Source organism: Hoplias malabaricus, chromosome 16 (assembly GCF_029633855.1).
Source record: "Hoplias malabaricus isolate fHopMal1 chromosome 16, fHopMal1.hap1, whole genome shotgun sequence".
Lineage (NCBI taxonomy): Eukaryota > Metazoa > Chordata > Actinopteri > Characiformes > Erythrinidae > Hoplias > Hoplias malabaricus.
Window position 1 is genome coordinate 31,032,686 of NC_089815.1, and position 16,917 is coordinate 31,049,602.

The 16,917-nt window shown below is 44.6% G+C and overlaps 2 protein-coding genes across 2 annotated transcripts; one reads left to right on the forward strand and one right to left on the reverse strand.

Annotated features, from left to right (window-relative positions):
• Positions 1-617: 617 nt before the first annotated feature.
• Positions 618-11,474, forward strand: tmprss9 (transmembrane serine protease 9). Its single transcript, XM_066647069.1, is given in 15 exon segments — positions 618-726; positions 904-1,031; positions 1,892-1,959; positions 2,160-2,335; positions 2,692-2,733; positions 2,818-2,931; positions 3,930-4,095; positions 4,726-5,000; positions 6,026-6,168; positions 6,359-6,599; positions 7,919-8,032; positions 8,387-8,555; positions 8,753-9,018; positions 9,554-9,690; positions 11,313-11,474. Coding segments are annotated over 15 exon segments (2,310 nt in total).
• Positions 11,475-13,307: 1,833 nt separating this feature from the next.
• Positions 13,308-16,427, reverse strand: timm13 (translocase of inner mitochondrial membrane 13 homolog (yeast)). The gene is made up of 3 exons (XM_066647637.1): positions 16,192-16,427; positions 15,351-15,419; positions 13,308-15,245 (listed from the first exon to the last, which is right to left on the reverse strand). Exons 1-3 carry the CDS (start codon positions 16,312-16,314, stop codon positions 15,147-15,149), a joined length of 291 nt encoding a protein of 96 aa, XP_066503734.1. The 5' UTR covers positions 16,315-16,427; the 3' UTR covers positions 13,308-15,146.
• Positions 16,428-16,917: the final 490 nt, after the last annotated feature.

Genomic DNA, 16,917 nt, shown 5'->3' on the forward strand with positions numbered 1-16,917 from the left:
AAAAGAGAGCGTGAGAGGTTCAGAAACCAAAGAATCTAATGTGTATTTGTTTTTAGGGATTTCTAGAGATTCCCGTATCTACCCTAATATTTGTCCCTTTTTCTGGAGCCCGCTGTCCCAGCCCCACATTTTAGTGCGCCCCCCCAGGTTTGGACACGATGTAGCTGGGTACAAGCTGTGCATGGGCTCCTGAGGGGTGGGTACGTGAGCTGATATTGGGACTAGGCTGCCTGTATGTGATAAATAAGCCCATGTTGGCTCTACATTTCTCATGGTCTCATTATTGACCCTGGAGGGTGTCCATATGAGAAGCCCACATTTAAATCAAGGACAAAATTTACTGGTGCCCAGCCAGGTGTCAGATATGGGTCCCTCATGGGTGTGTTGGCTGGGGTTATAGTACAGTAAAAATAGCCCATTGTTGTAGTACAGTAGCAGAGAGCACAGACCGTCCCACCGAGATCATGTTTACTCTCAGCGTCTGTGGAAGAAACTGATCCTATTCATATTAAACAATGGATATGAGGACATAATGTTTCAAGCATCTCTCAGACTCTGGCTGTGTGTGTGTGTGTGTGTGTGTGTGTGTGTGTGTGTGTGTGTAGACAGCTGTAGAGATGAAGAAGCTGGACTCTTCCCCTCAATCCTCTTTCTCCTGTGGATACTTCACCCTGGCCACAGTTCTGATCTTCCTCTTTATTGGGGTGTGTGTGGGTGTTTTCGTAGGTGAGTGATGCACTTAATACAGGGATCCCCAAATTAAACAATAGGTCAGATTATTTACAAATAGGTCACTGTTAACACTGATCATCTCCCCTGATCTGATGTGTTTTGAAGAAGAAGGAGTCGTGCTGGATTGTGTCTGCTAAAAAATAAAAATGTTCTTTTCCTCTGTATGTTTAGTGTACCTGATGCAGGAGGAGCACTATTTCATGGAGACGGTGGAGTTAAAAGGGTTAAAATACAGATTTGACCTCCAGGATAAAACCTCAGCGTTTTCCTTAGTACTCACCGGCACCTTAAAAACGCAGGTGAGGACAGAAAGACGCATTTATGTGTTTTCCATATTCCAACGGTCCTATTTTCCCAAGATCCTGTGTTTCCAGGGTCCTTTAACTCGGCCACTTTGTTCCCAGTTAAGTTTTCTTTAAGGAATGTTGTGTTTGGGTCAGATTTGACCCCTGTCAAGTTAAAGGAACACTGTGTAATATTTTAAAATTTTTAAAATTACAGTTTCAAAATCATTGTGAGCTGTACTAGGTAAAATAGAGCCTCTGTCGGTGCTACTCCAGGCTCAGCACTGTAGAAACTGTACTATGTAGCATTTGGAGGAGGGTAGGAAACCATGCCTTCATCCCCCTCCACATTTGTTTTAATACAGTGCTGTAAACACGAGTTACACTAGGGGGAGCCCCATTGCAAATAAAACAAAAAACAAAAACGTACATCCATCCATCCATTATCTGTAACTGCTTATCATGGAATCATTGGGCGCAAGGCAGGAATACACCCTGGAGGGGGCACCAGACCTTCACAGAGCAACACACACACACACATTCACTCACACCTACGGACACTTTTGAGTCGCTAATCCACCTACCAACGTGTGTTTATGGACTGTGGGAGGAAACTGGAGCACCCGGAGGAAACCCACGCAGACACAGAGAGAACACACCACACTCCTCACAGACAGTCACCCGGAGCGGGACTCAAACCCACAACCTCCAGGTCCCTGGAGCTGTGTGACTGCGACACCTACCTGCTGCACCACTGTGCCACCCCCCCCCCAAAAAAAAAACGTAGTGTTCCGTTAAAATATTTATTTAATATCATCCAGTTCTTTAATTAAGTTTTTTAAAAGGTTCGTTTCACGTGATTCTGTTGTTCACAGATCCAGAAAGTCTTTGCTGCATCTTCAACTGCACATCATTTTGAGGCCTGCCAGGTCGTTGCCTATGGGTAGGTGTTAGTCATAAAGAGGCGGTTATTTCCAGGAGTGATGGATGATATTTCATGATATATATATATACAAGGTTTAATTTATATTGCTATTATATAAAACTTAAAATTCTAGAATTTCTCCATCCGTTTGTAGCGAATACACTCTTCTGTTCAATGTTCTGTTCTGTGTGTAACTGAGGGCTTTGTGTGTTTTGCAGAAACATTAGTGGAAATGTGATGGCCACATTTCATTTGGTCTTCAGAGTGTCTAAACTCCAGGAATACACAGACAGCTTCATCCAGGAGCAGCTCCGCTCTGGGCTCACAGCTTTAATCCGTCAGAGACCTCTGAATGTTCCAGAGTTCGGAGAGATCAACAGCATAGTTCTTCTGGGTATAATCCCAATCTTCTGTGGCTACTTACAATAATATATGATGTAAATTGTAAAGAGAATTACAATATTAAGTCTTTAAAAAAGGCTAATTTGTTTTCTTTAGATTTAAAAATGAATGTGAAATGGACTAATGTGTAAGAAGCTGTTAAACTGTTGAATTGAAAAGTCCAGAATTAATCGCCCAACATCAGTAACTGACCTCACTAATGCCCAACTGCCTTAAAATCCTAACAGAAATGTTCCCCAGTCTTAGTCTAAACACTTATTTCTGAAGAGAGTTGGATAAGCAAGTGTCCACAAACTTTTGGCCACAGAGTGTAAAACTGAACTGGACTGTTGTTCTCTTCCCAATCAGGAGCCAGTGGAAAGTCTTTCACAGTGATTGAGCCTGACACAAGTAAGAACCCGTTTACTGATCCTACAGGAGCACTTTGTAGTTCTAAAATCACTGAATGTCTGATCGGTATGTTGTCGACTCCAGGTAAATGTCCAGCCAACACATATACCTGTGTGAGTGGGGAGTGTGTCACTAAACCCAACCCAGAGTGTGACTTGATCTCGGACTGTACTGATGGATCAGATGAGGCTTACTGCTGTGAGTATCAGCTCAGAAAATTACTTTAGAGGAAAGGACTCTTCAAATCCCCCTTCTGTCAGCCTTTAGACGCCTAATACCCCTCTGTTCAGAGTTAAACATGAAGAAGTTAGACTAGATGTAGAAGATAAACACCTCCTAACTCCTTCACCTTCATTCAGTGCAGATGTATGAATATGAATGTAGTCCCCACCCTCTGTCTCCAGCCTCCTCTCCGCTGCCTGCCTGCAGCTCAAAACCTTGAACCTGTGAGTTGATGTGATTGGTTTTTTAGATGTGTGAGGTATGAACCTCTGTCTGTCTGAATCTGTGTTTCTGAGACTGTGTTTGAAACGCTGTAGTTTCAAAGTGGAAATATGGTACACACAACACACACACACACACACACACACTAACAAGACTGAACACCACCACACGCATGATAACAACACTAAACACCACACACACGCTAAGAAAACTAAACTCACCACACACACATGCTGACAAGACTAAACACCACACACACACACACACACACACACACAATGTTAACAAAACTAAATGCCACACACACACACACGCTAAGAAGACTTAACTCACCACACATACATTCTGACAAGACTAAATCTTACCATACACATACACGCTAACAAGAGTAAACCTCATTACACACACGCTAACAAGGCTAAACACCACACACATACGCTAACAACACTAAACACCACACACAAGCTATCAAGACTAAACACCACCACACACGCACACGAACAAGGCTAAACAACACACAGACACACACACGCTAACAAGACTAAACAACATACACACATGCGCACGCTAACAAGAGTAAACCTCATCACACACATGCTAATAAGGCTAAACACCACACACATGCTCTAACAACACTAAACACCACACACATGCTAACAAGAGTAAACATTACACACACACACACACACACACATGCTAACAAGACTAAACAGCACCACACACAACCTCAGTGCTCTACTGTTTGTGTGCAGCTTGTGGGCAGCGTCCAGCGATGGGCAGTCGAGTTGTTGGAGGAGAAAACTCTCGTCACGGAGAGATCCCGTGGCAGGTGAGTCTCAAACTGAGAGGACGACACACCTGTGGAGCTTCCATCATCAGCAAGAACTGGATCCTCAGCGCGGCCCACTGCTTCGAGAGGTACACACCTTGGGATGAAATTTACACCTTAGTAATTTTTCAGTTTATTTCTTTTCTTTTTTGTGTTTGGAAAGGCTTTCAATTTCACAAATTTCAGTGATGATGTCTAAAACATGAATAAATGACCTCATACAATAAACATCTGACTGAATAATCACTGTAAATGTGACCAGGCTTTTCCATTTTTGGCATTTTTAAACCATACTCCAAAGTTAGATGTGTTTTGATTTTGTAAACTGTATTGTGTTTGTGCTCCGGGTTCCTCCCACGCTCCAAAAACACATGTTGGTAGGTGGATTGGAGACTCAAAAGTGTCCGTAGCTGTGAGTGTGTGAGTGAATGTGTGAGTGTGTATCGCCCTGTTAAGGACTGGCGCCCCCTCCAGGGTGTGTTCCTGCCTTGCGCCCAGTGATTCTGGGTAGACTCCGGACCCACCGCCGCCCTGAACTGGATAAGGGCTACAGACAATGAATGAATGAATGAATGAATATTGTGTTTGTTTGCAAACAATGTGTTATTTTAAAAATAAGTTCAGTTCCATAAGATGTCTTCCTTCCTACTAAGATTTCTTCTGAGTTGCTCAGTTATGAGGCCGTGAATAAAGCTCTCACTCTCGTTATTTTTCTGCAGTAATAAGAACCCTAAAGACTGGAAGGCTCTGGTTGGAGCGAGTCTTGTGAGTGGAGCTGAGGATGGAGCCACTACAGTAAACATCAAGTCTCTGACTGTGTGTCCGGATTATAATTCTGTGACTTCAGACAGTGACGTGACCTTGTTGGAGCTGGAGGAACCTTTGAGCTTTAACTCTTTCATCCAGCCCGTCTGCATCCCCTCAAGCTCACACGTCTTCAGCCCTGGACAAAACTGCATTGTCTCCGGGTGGGGAGCGCTCAGTCAGGACAGCAGTGAGTCCAGACATGAGGATGAGGAGTTATTTAATATAACTTCATCAGCTGTAGCGTTAAAACAACCATCTGGATTCGTACTTTCCATCCATTTTATCAGCTCCACTGATCATACACTTAGTAGTTCTACAGTTACATACTTATTTGAGTGCTGGATCATTCTCAGCGCTGATGTGGCGGTGCTGTGTTAGTGTGTGTGTTGTGCTGGATCAGACACAGCAGTGGTACTGGAGTTTTTAAACAATTGTGTCCACTCACTGTCCACTCTGTTACGATGTAAAGATGTAGCTGTAAATCAGAGATGGTAGCTCATCTGTTTTGGCAGTTTTTAAAAACTCTGGCAGCACTGCTGTGTCTGATCCACTTGTTTTATTTTATTTATTTATCATTACAATCATATAGTGCCTCTCAAGATACACAAGGACACTTTACAACCAACACTGCTCAGAACGGCATTCCATTCAACACTCAATCCACACACACACCGGCAAGAAGCGGAAGCTAAACACGCACAGCGTACTCTCGACCAGGAACGACCAGAGGGTTCCACTAGGAGAGAGCGGCAATGCATATCTGTGCTCACACAAGTCACAAATACAGACATTCATTCACATACACACTCATTCACCAACGCAGTTATTACAGAAGTCAATTCACCTACCCTCCATGTGTTTGGACTGTGGGAGGGAACCGGAGCCCCCGGAGGAAACCCACGCAGACACGGGGAGAACATGGAAACTCCACTCAGATGGGACTTGAATCCAACATCCCAGCGCTGAGAGGCGAACGTGCTCACCACTAAGCCACCGTGCTGCCCTTAATTGTACCAGAACAACACACACTACCCCATCGCTACCATCAACTCATGCACCTTTATGGCCTCTGGAGCTGATCAAATGGACAGTGAATGTAGAAACATGGTCATTTTAATGTTTCTCTTTAAGATCTGTGTATGAGATTAAGTTACTGTGGCTGCTGGGGAATAGATCAACCTAAAAAACGTGTTTGTGTGTGTGTGTGTGTAGGGGAGGTGCCCCACACTCTGCAGAAAGCTGTGGTGAAGGTGATTGATTCTGAGGTGTGTAATTCTTCAGCTGTGTATCGAGGAGCGATCAGTAAAACTATGATGTGTGCTGGCTTTCTGCAGGGGAGAGTCGACTCCTGCCAGGTCTGAGTTTATTCTACACTCTTATTATATAACATTTATTACAGTAAACTGTGTCCTAGGGTTTGTAGTCACTACTTAAAATCTGTGAATTCAGCTATTTCGTTGTGTCCCTATTTAATTCCTCCACACAGGTTTTAAAAGCACTGCAGTCATAACCCTGTTCTTGAAACTCTTTGGTTCTGTCCTGCAGGGCGACTCGGGTGGTCCTCTGGTCTGTGAAGGAGCTTCTGGACGCTTCTTCCTGGCTGGTGTAGTGAGCTGGGGGATCGGCTGCGCCCAAATCAACAAACCAGGAGTCTACTCTCGTGTTACCAAACTCAGAAACTGGATCCTGAGCATCACTGATCCCAGCGCAGTGCAGAGCTCCTCAGCGGAGGTACCTGCAGTCTCACCTCCCTCTGTCCTGCCTGGTGAGGAACTTCTCTGAATGAGTTAAAGGAGCAATCAGTTATTTTTACAACCACAAATGGTCAAACGTTGTTCATGAAAGGGATCGTTTGTTATTATTAACTCAAATGAAATGAAGAATCAAAGTGATTTTGTGGTTCCTGCATCAAAAAGGTTATGCTCCATAGAGCAGGACCTCCACAGAGCTATGTTTGAAATACAGTAGATTTAGTACAGGATGTCTGATATTTCCAAGCCTCTAGGTGTCAGTGTAACACTCCAAAAACACACATTTGTAGGTGGATTGGAGACTCGAAAGTGTCCGTAGGTGTGAGTGAATCTGTGAGTTGTGTGTCGCCCTGTGAAGGACTGGCGCCCCCTCCAGGGTGTGTTCCTGCCTTGTGATGGTCTGTGAGGAGTGCGGTGTGTTCTCCCTGTGTCTGCGTGGGTTTCCTCCGGGTGACTGTCTGTGAGGAGTGCGGTGTGTTCTCCCTGTGTCTGCGTGGGTTTCCTCCGGGTGACTGTCTGTGAGGAGTGTGGTGTGTTCTCTCTGTGTCTGCGTGGGTTTCCTCCGGGTGACTGTCTGTGAGGAGTGTGGTGTGTTCTCCCTGTGTCTGCGTGGGTTTCCTCCGGGTGACTGTCTGTGAGGAGTGTGGTGTGTTCTCCCTGTGTCTGCGTGGGTTTCCTCCGGGTGACTGTCTGTGAGGAGTGTGGTGTGTTCTCCCTGTGTCTGCGTGGGTTTCCTCCGGGTGCTCCGGTTTCCTCCCACGCTCCAAAAACACACGTTGGTAGGTGGATTGGAGACTCAAAAGTGTCCATAGGTGTGAGTGTGTGAGTGAATGTGTGAGTGTGTGTCGCCCTGTGAAGGACTGCCGCCCCCTCCAGGGTGTGTTCCCACCTTGCGCCCAGTGATTCCGGGTAGACTCTGGACCCACTGCGACCCTGAACTGTGTAAGAGTTACAGATAACGAAAGAATGAATAATTTATTCATACTCAAACATCCAGTTGCTCTTGTGTGAAATTGTCAGGAGACAAGGAGAAATAGTCCAAACCTACTTTTTTGCATCAGTTTATTTGACTTTTAATTTGGTTTTTCCTTCTTCTGAAAAGTTAGTTTCTGAAATACGAGGTTTTTTTGTCTGACAGCGACAGGTAGCTCCATCATAAACATGAATTGTATCAGTTTGTGGGTGCAGTAATGAGTTTGTGATGCACAATATGAGCTCTGTATTAATAACAACAGATTTTACCACAGACTAAACACATGAACCTGAAATGAGCCAAGCCCAAGGGAAGATGCTGATGCTGACACTGCCGATGACGAGGGCATTCTCTAAATGCTCCTGTTCTCTTTTGCAGGAGCTGCAAACTGCAGTGGGAAGTTCCACTGTGGAGCAGGAGTGTGTATCACCAAGATAAACCCCGAGTGTGACCGAATCCCTGACTGCTCCAATGAGGCTGACGAGAAAAACTGCGGTCAGAGGCACATTCATATATTGTCCTTCAGTTCTTTTCAAAACAGTGTGTGTTATTAACAAAATGAATATGCACCAATATGTGCAGGTGTTTAAGGTGCACCCATTGCAGGAAATAGAATAGGAATGTGTGGAGCAGCTGCACATGAGGCTAAGACCTAATCAGCAGGTCTCTGGAGTCATGGAGCTCCACCCCGTGTTTGTGAACCCATTAATGTTGCTCTGAGTGAATGCAATCAAATGCTCACAGCAATGTTCTAATCCATATATTGTATACTCCGTTCACCTCAGAAGATGTGTTGGATGAGACACACATTGTTTGGCCATTACCGTGACCCTACTGTCCTGTGTGTAGACTGCGGTCAGCGCCCTGCGGTGGGGAAGCAGAGGATTGTGGGAGGAGAAACGGCGAGGCGAGGCGAGTGGCCGTGGATTGGAAGTCTGCAGTTCCAGCGCTCTCACCGCTGCGGAGCCTCGCTGATCCACTGCAAATGGCTCCTCACGGCCGCACACTGCTTCAACAGGTAAACAACCAGCAGCAGGGGATTCATTTTACAACGACACAGCCTCTATTCTCCGTGGAGCATCACAGTGATTTTTAAGTTGTAATTACCTACCTAGTGTTCTTTTAAAGATCTCCTGAAGTGTGATCATGTACTGTATCTACACAGTGATGAAACACTAGTCACTTCATATGCAACGAACCCTTGTGTTTTTAAAGGGATCCAAACCCCACTGGTTGGACGGTGAGTTTGGGCTCTGTGCTCAGGTCTGGGGTCAGCGCTCTGGTCATCCCAGTGCAGAGGGTCATTCAGCATCCTCTCTTCAACAGCAGCTCCATGGATTTCGACGTGGCTCTGGTGGAGCTTTCCATCCCAGCTCCGAGTTCATACACCATCCAGACGGTGTGTTTACCTGCCTCCAGCCACAGCTTCCTCCAGGACTCGGAGTGCTATATCATAGGCTGGGGAGCCGTGAGGGAGGATGGTGAGTGGAAACTAGGACACAGCATCACTGATGCAAAGTAGCACACTTACAAAAATATAACACCCCCTTGTGGCGAATTTTCAGCCTGCTAAATATGAGTGAATGAGTGAGTAAGGTACAAGCAAGGTCTATGTGTTTATGTGAGCTTAATAAATTGGAACGGATAATCTGTTCTCCTGTAAAGCTTTAAACTAGGTGTTTGAACATTTCTGAGAGGATTTGATTGCATTCAGCCATGAGAATTTCAAAGAATTTAGGATTAATGATCAGTTCTGAATCCCAAAACCCTCTTTAAGTCTCGTGTAATGCAAGTAAATGGAACAAAGCTTTGTTTTAAGTAATTTCAGACCCTTTTTGTTGGTCAATACATCTTTAGATTTTGACACGGTTGTACATCTTTTCTCCACTGGGACTAATCCACACCCCAAGGTTAAAGGGAATCGGGGTCTGGCGGTGGTCCTATAAGGTACAGAGTGCAATAAGACACTTCCTTTAACATTTATTCTCTCCCTCTCTCCTTCTTTCTCTCACACAGGTAAACCTACCACTCTGCTGCAGAAAGCACAGGTCAGTGTGATTGACCAGTCAGAGTGTCTGCAGTCTTACAGCAGAAGGCTGACTGCTAACATGATGTGCGCTGGATCTATGGAAGGAGGGAAAGACACCTGTCTGGTGAGAACCCACTGAGCAGTTCTGGTCATTTCCTTGTATATGAGTCCACTTTGCTGACGTGCAGTTACAGACTGCGGTTCCTCTAGTCCTTCACGGTCTCTTTCTGACCTCAGTGATTGGCTGGTGATTTGTAGTTTCCTTTTGTCATGTCTCAGGTCATTTCAGACCCATTCAGTGATGCTGAGGTCTGGGCTCTGGGGACATCAGCCCATTGTTCTGAGAAACAACATTCATTTACTCATTCATTATCTGTAACCCTTATCCAGTTCAGGGTCGCGGTGGGTCCAGAGCCTACCTGGAATCATTGGGCGCAAGGCGGGAACACACCCTGGAGGGGGCGCCAGTCCTTCACAGGGCAACACACACATTCACTCACACACTCACACTTATGGACACTTTTGAGTCGCCAATCCACTTACCAACGTGAGTTTTTGGACTGTGGGAGGAAACCGGAGCACCCGGAGGAAACCCACGCAGATACAGAGAGAACACACCACACTCCTCACAGACAGTCACCCGGAGGAAACCCACGCAGACACAGAGAGAACACACCACACTCCTCACAGACAGTCACCCGGAGGAAACCCACGCAGACACAGAGAGAACACACCACACTCCTCACAGACAGTCACCCGGAGGAAACCCACGCAGACACAGGGAGAACACACCACACTCCCCACAGACAGTCACCCGGAGGAAACCCACGCAGACACAGAGAGAACACACCACACTCCTCACAGACAGTCACCTGGAGGAAACCCACGCAGACACAAGGAGAACTCACCACACTCCTCACAGACAGTCACCCGGAGGAAACCCACGCAGACACAGAGAGAACACACCACACTCCTCACAGACAGTCACCCGGAGGAAACCCATGCAGACACTGGGAGAACACACCACACTCCTCGCAGACAGTCACCTGGAGGAAACCCACGCAGACACAGGGAGAACACACCACACTCCTCACAGACAGTCACCCGGAGCGGGAATCGAACCCACAACCTCCAGGTCCCTGGAGCTGTGTGACTGCGACACGACCTTTCATTTCAAAATTCTTAATTTGATTTTCTTCTTTTGTGTCTGTTTCCTATTTTCTCCAGCTCCACATTTGTTCAGACCCAATGATGAAATCTTTACGTTGTAATTCAGATGGCGATCGTTTAGATGCGAAGCAGGCCTTGTTAGGAGTCTCTATCTTTTAAGCAGTATTTTTAAACAGTTTTGACACTCGTTTATCTCTAGAAACTCTGGACCAAGATAAGCCAATGTACCTATTTCTCCTGAACTATCAGTAACTTTTATTTAATAGCCATTTCTCCTTTTACACAGAACTGTAGGTTGTCAGTGAGGGAACTATATAAACTGGACAAAGAAGCCATCTCTCGCGCACACACACTTGCCTCTCGAATGCCTCACGTAGGCCCTGCTTCACTTATCTCAGTGATCTTTATCTGTTGAAAAGGCACTCTTTTCTGTGCTCAAACAGTGTTTCTGTGCTTGTTAAGCCGATTATGTAATTGAGTCGGATGTAACTGAAGCCTGGAGCAGTTCTGTTTAAATGTCAGGGGCTCAGATAAACACAGGGCTGACTGCAGGTGTGTGTGTGTGTGTGTTCTCAGGGAGACTCGGGGGGTCCGCTGGTGTGTCGGCAGGCTCAAGGACGCTGGTTTTTAGCCGGAGTGACCAGCTGGGGTCATGGATGTGGACGGAGCAGTTTCCCCGGAGTTTACATGCGAGTCACCGCCGTCAGGGAATGGATATCAACATACCTCCCTTTTTAAAGAGTCCATATCTTATCCTTCTTATTTATCTCTGAGGAATTTGTGTGTTTTTCATTTTTACATGCTACGAAAAATCAAGAGTGGCACAGGTGCAGGACACAAAAAAGATGAACTAAAGAATAAAAAACAAAGAAGCACGTCCACATTCTTCACTGAAAGACTTGGAACTGTAAGAGAATGAGGGGTTTAATAGGTACACGACAATTTCCAAACCTCTCCTTATCCCCCAGAATGAAGCAGGCTGTTCTTGTTACTGTGCCTTTAAGACTCAGCTCTGTAACTCCTGTCTCTCTGGTTAATCACTTTAAAGCAAGGACCGATGAGCCCAGTCCCATACGGTGCGTTTGAGGTTTGACCGTCAGCGGCTACATGTCATTTCTCATTTCACCAGTCAGAGCAGTGCTCATTAGCGCCCCCTGTGCATACTTACTACAGCTTTTGACGAGGTCTGCAAGAATACAGGCTCAGTAGAGGCATATTACCCAGAATTTCTTGAGATACAGTCTACATGTAAGGAACAATCAAAGCACGTCTGATCAACACGGCAGGGAGAGTAGGGTTAAATTGTGATTATGAATGTTGTTTATTCACTAAACTGGTAGCTGAGGTGCAGTCTGCTGTAATCTGAACTGACCACTGTAGAAAATGTCTGACCACAGTCCCTCAGGTTCTGCATGTTGTAGACGTTATCAAAGAGTGTAGACCTTGTGGAGGATTGCAGGGCTTTAAATGTAACGTCTGCGATTGTGGGGAAACACTGTTCTCCCGTTGAGATTTTTGGCATCTTTTAAGGTGGAATGGTATGTTCTTAGGGGAAAAACAACTATTGTTTGTACGCTGTTTGAATTCCCACCGAAACATTTCCTGAACCCTGTCTAATGTGTTTACGAAGCCCCAGTGCCTGTTAATAAATGAAAAAACAAAGTGGCTCGGTCCGGTATGCTGCTCACGGCAGAGGCATCTGGAGTTGTTTTAGACAACGGAGAGACTCCAAATGTTGAAAAGCATGAACTGAAATGAGGATTACTCTATTTCTGCTTCATAGGAGGGTAATATTGACTTATTTTTGCTGTTTCTGATCACTTACGGTGGAAATATCGCGAGACGGCTAACCGCGTTAGCGACAGCGCTATAATAATAAACAACTCAAGCTACAAATTCAAGCAGTGAATAAAAACTTACAGACAAGCTACATTTCAGCCACGCGAAAACCAGTCGTTATTGTCCCTCAAACATGGCTCCATATGAAACTGGGCTCTGGTGTCATTTATGCAAAGCACTGAATAGCACCCCCTGTTGAGCATTTCATTAATGACTGAGTGTGTGTGTGTGTATGTGTCATTTCAACAGTTTAGGTAATTTCTCAACTTTTTAAAACACATTTTATCACTGCTGCTAATAAACATGGAGCTGTCTGCGTGTAAATGAGCTCTGTTCTGATTGGCTGCTATTTATTGTGCTTTGTTCAAAAAGCAGTCCCAGCAGAAAGATACTTATCTACATTAACACCACCACCACGGACTGCCTTTATTCAAATTGATGTCATTTGTGATTATAAGTTCAAATCTGTAAAATTATTTTTTTCTACTGTAATTCATCCTTGATTTTAAGGCGCTATGTGTATGATGTAAATATTTATTTTCTGTATTTATTAACAGTGATGTCGGCTTGTAAACACAAATTAAAGAGTGTTGTCACATTGTTTGCCTTGTATTTTTCCTGTCATTTACTTTGTGGCGTGATTTGTGGCTAAGTTAACTTTATTGAAATGTCTCGAACTAAAAATGTACGATATAATGATAATGAGGATGTAATTAAAAGCAAAAGGACACTGAAAACATCAAAATAACTCAACAGCCAGGACATTTAACTACTTTTAATAACAAACAATTCACAATTGCTCAGAATACTTCGGGACACCAGTCTCTGAGCAGCAGCCGTGGTTGTGTGCCTTCCTCCGAACCACTTGAAAGGTTGATGGAGGGAACCAGAAAGGACTTTCCCAGAAATCTGACAGGCTTCGGACACAATGTAAGCTGCCCTTCTTGCAGTGTGTGTGGCAGAGTTTAAACAAACCTGCTACTGTGGCCGGGAGATAGTGTGACCAACCAGCACCCAGCTCCACAAACGCATTCTGTTGTGAGGAGGTAAGTAAAGTGGCTCTGTTCGGCCTGGGCCTGGTGAAGAGAACACGGTTATGGAAGGAGAGATGCTGCTGAATTCTCTCTTGTGAAAGGAAGTAGGTTTGTGGAGCGGAGGATGGAAAAACGAGACGATTCAGACTCTCTGGGGAAGAAAGCTACATCAACAACTGAACTAAAGAACTGAAGAACACACACAGAACACAGTCCTAAACACTGCGGTCCGTGTACAATCAGACGAGTCACAATGGAACCATGTTAATAGACGATGCACAAAGACAGTAAAAGTGAGGAGGAGGGAGACTTTTCAAACTCTGTAACCCTCAGAATTGAACAGTCTGATTTTGTGACTGCGTCTTTATGGAAATGGGACCTGTTCTGATTGGCTGTCCAGTACTGGGCCTAGTTAACCCTTTCAGGCTCTGCCTATAAACGTGTTCTGTCATAGCAAGCATATTCAAGTTGGGAACGCCTTACAGAACGCAGTGATTACACTGATAAACTGTACCTGGAGTTTCCTGTTTGGAAAAAACTTTTAGCTCAAGTGGGTGGAGCCTAATATTACTGTCCTCCGGGGCATGTGAAGCTCCCTGCATTTTCTCAACCTGCTGCTGATGTCACTGGAGCTTGACATGCCTGGAGCAGGACGCTAAATTCGAATCGTGCGAGTCTCTCGAGTGGCGCAGCGGTCTAAGCATTGGCCCCGTCATTGATGGGTCATTGAGGGTTTGATCCCTGGTGAAGTCTCAGCCGTCTGAAGCCTCGAGTCCTAGAGAGCAGAGCTGTCTTCGCTCTCTGTGGGTGGGAAGGCTCCCCATCTCTCTGCTCGTGGTGCTAGCCAGGGCAGACATACATTGGCTGATGTAGATCTGGGCAGCTGGCGCTCTCCTCCAGCACATTGAGCTGTCCAGTGGCACTGCCGCAGCAGGAGAGGGAGGACAATTATTATTCTTAGACTCACAGCAAGATACAGATGGCTGTGGTATCACAGGGACAGGTTTAAGCTTGGGGCCAATGCTTAGAGCGGGGTTTAAAAGGGATTTTGACTATCGTTCTATAAAGCTTTCCCAATGCATTCATAGGCAGAGCTCTAAAAGGCAAAGGGCAGAAGGAAGCAACAGTAAAACTCAGGAAAGACAGCTTCAGTATTAAGTTGAAGTATGCATTGTGTAGAAAACGCAAAACTTGTTACTGATTCCTGTTGAACTTACGACTTTCATCACAAGACAGAGCTGATCTTCAAACACTTCACCGCAGTCATTTTTAACCTGTTTCGCGTCTGTGGGTAAACACACTCCTCACGTGCCTTTCATTAGAGTCATAGTTGAACACAAATGTCCACGTTCTTAACCTGTCTAGAAGTAAATGAAAAAAAAAATGTCCCCAAAGATACTGTGAGTCTGAAACTCAGACGTGCCTGAGTCCTCTGATGGCTTTCAAGTGGTGGGTGATAAAGGGACAGGGCCAGTGCCTTTTCTAACCCCAGCCTCTACACCCAAGGGGTTCGGGGTAACACTGAGTGGATTCTGCCTCACATCCTGGCTCTCTCTCTCTGGAGTCTGGAGTTATAGGTGCGAGAGCATGTGTTCCAGGTGTCCATGTATCTGTCCATACACATGGCAATGCATTTCTGCAAAAATCACACACGTGGAGTCACTTATTACACAAGGTTCTGTTAACAAGAAAACAAGAAGATAATGCATCACTTATTACGTTTGATGTGGGAAAGAATTACCTGTTCTGCATTGTCCAGTGAGTTCCCGGGCTTTCCAATACACTTCTTAAAGCACTTATCTGTCATCCTCTGAAAAGAGAAACAAAAAGTGAGTCCCGGAAATTCACACACTGCAGCGCAAACCCTTCCTTCAGCACTGGTGTTCAAACCACAGACACAGTAGTATCGGATTTCTAAGTAAGACATTTGTTTATAGCAAAGAAAGAAATTAAAAACGAGCACAGGGTTGAATGTAGATGTGACCCAGCCCCGTTTCCTCATCCGCAGAATCAATTATTTCCTCCGAATTACAGCACACACTGTAGGATTGTCTCTTCTTCACAATGGACGTCTTTAACTCGTGTAGTTTCTCGTTACTCTTCACAACAATCCATCATCTGAGTACGTCTGATCGACCAGAGTGTTTTTAAAAGGACAGTATCAAGGAAAACCTCATTTTCTTCTGTTTACACTTGAAAATGAAGCTTGGTTTGAATGGATGTCCTTAAGCCTGGCAGAATACCACAAGGGGTCTTTAAAAAAATGAGTGTAGCTCCGCCCACTCAGGCTGAAGTTAGGAGTGTTTCAACCTGGACTGAATGACAGCCTACATGGCAGCCAATAAGAACGCGGCTAATTTACATACATATATACGTCTCAAAAGAACAGTAATAAAACCAGACTGAATCATTTGAAACGATTAAGATGAGCATTAGGTTCATAACTCAGTTTGTGTGCTCTCTCCGCTGTTACGTTAGTGGTAGTTTGTTTATTCTTTGTATGCAGCCGTTTAGCTGCGTGTTTACCGCCGTGGGAAGCTACACTCGGTGTTGTTTATTTGTTTGTTGTTTTGTTTATTTACCTGTAAAAGCTCCTGAGCGTTGGCCACAGCGATCTGGATTTTAACTTGCTCCATGATTGCTGTCGGGTCCATTTTCCCCGAGCCAGCGGTGGTGGAGTTGTAGTCTGAGCTGAAATTGTCCATAATCCTCTTTATTTATTAAATTATAAAACAACAAACTGATAGTTTACTCTTTATCCTTTCGGTGCAGTCTCGCACGCGCCGGCTCCGTCAATGCCCTTCACGTGCACCGGAAGAACTGCGTACACCAGTTACCGCCTGACACAGAGGGATCATGGGAAATGTAGTTCACATTACATAAAAACATTATATATTTATTTTTCAATTAATATCACCATTATTATTATTATTATTATTATTATTATTATTATTATTATTATTATTATAAAAACGTTTTTTATATCTAATACAGTGTGGGAATTAATAAATGTATTTTAAAGTAAGAGTTAAATTATATATAGCACTTTTCTATTTTCATAAAATTTATGTTGAACTCAGGAGGAAAAAACGAAAAAAAAAACAGACAAGAAAAACGTATGAAAAAGTGACTATAAAAAGCACTATTTTTAAAGTGCCCGTTTCTTTACTGGCGATTAGCAGAGTTTAACTGGCAGGGTTTATACAGCAGATGGCGATGTATCCCCACAAAACCATAACAGTTTTAAAGAGAGAATTAAACGGTCATTCTGAGAGGTTAAAAGAGGTTTAAACGCAGACAAAATTGTC

Excerpts from the sequence above, each read along its gene's own strand:
- timm13 (XM_066647637.1), bottom strand. The coding sequence starts at position 16,314 with ATGGACAATTTCAGCTCAGACTACAACTCCACCACCGCTGGCTCGGGG. Across the intron at positions 15,420-16,191 it reads ACGCTCAGGAGCTTTTACAG|AGGATGACAGATAAGTGCTT; the intron begins GTAAATAAACAA and ends TTCTCTTTTCAG. Across the intron at positions 15,246-15,350 it reads CACTGGACAATGCAGAACAG|AAATGCATTGCCATGTGTAT; the intron begins GTAATTCTTTCC and ends TGATTTTTGCAG.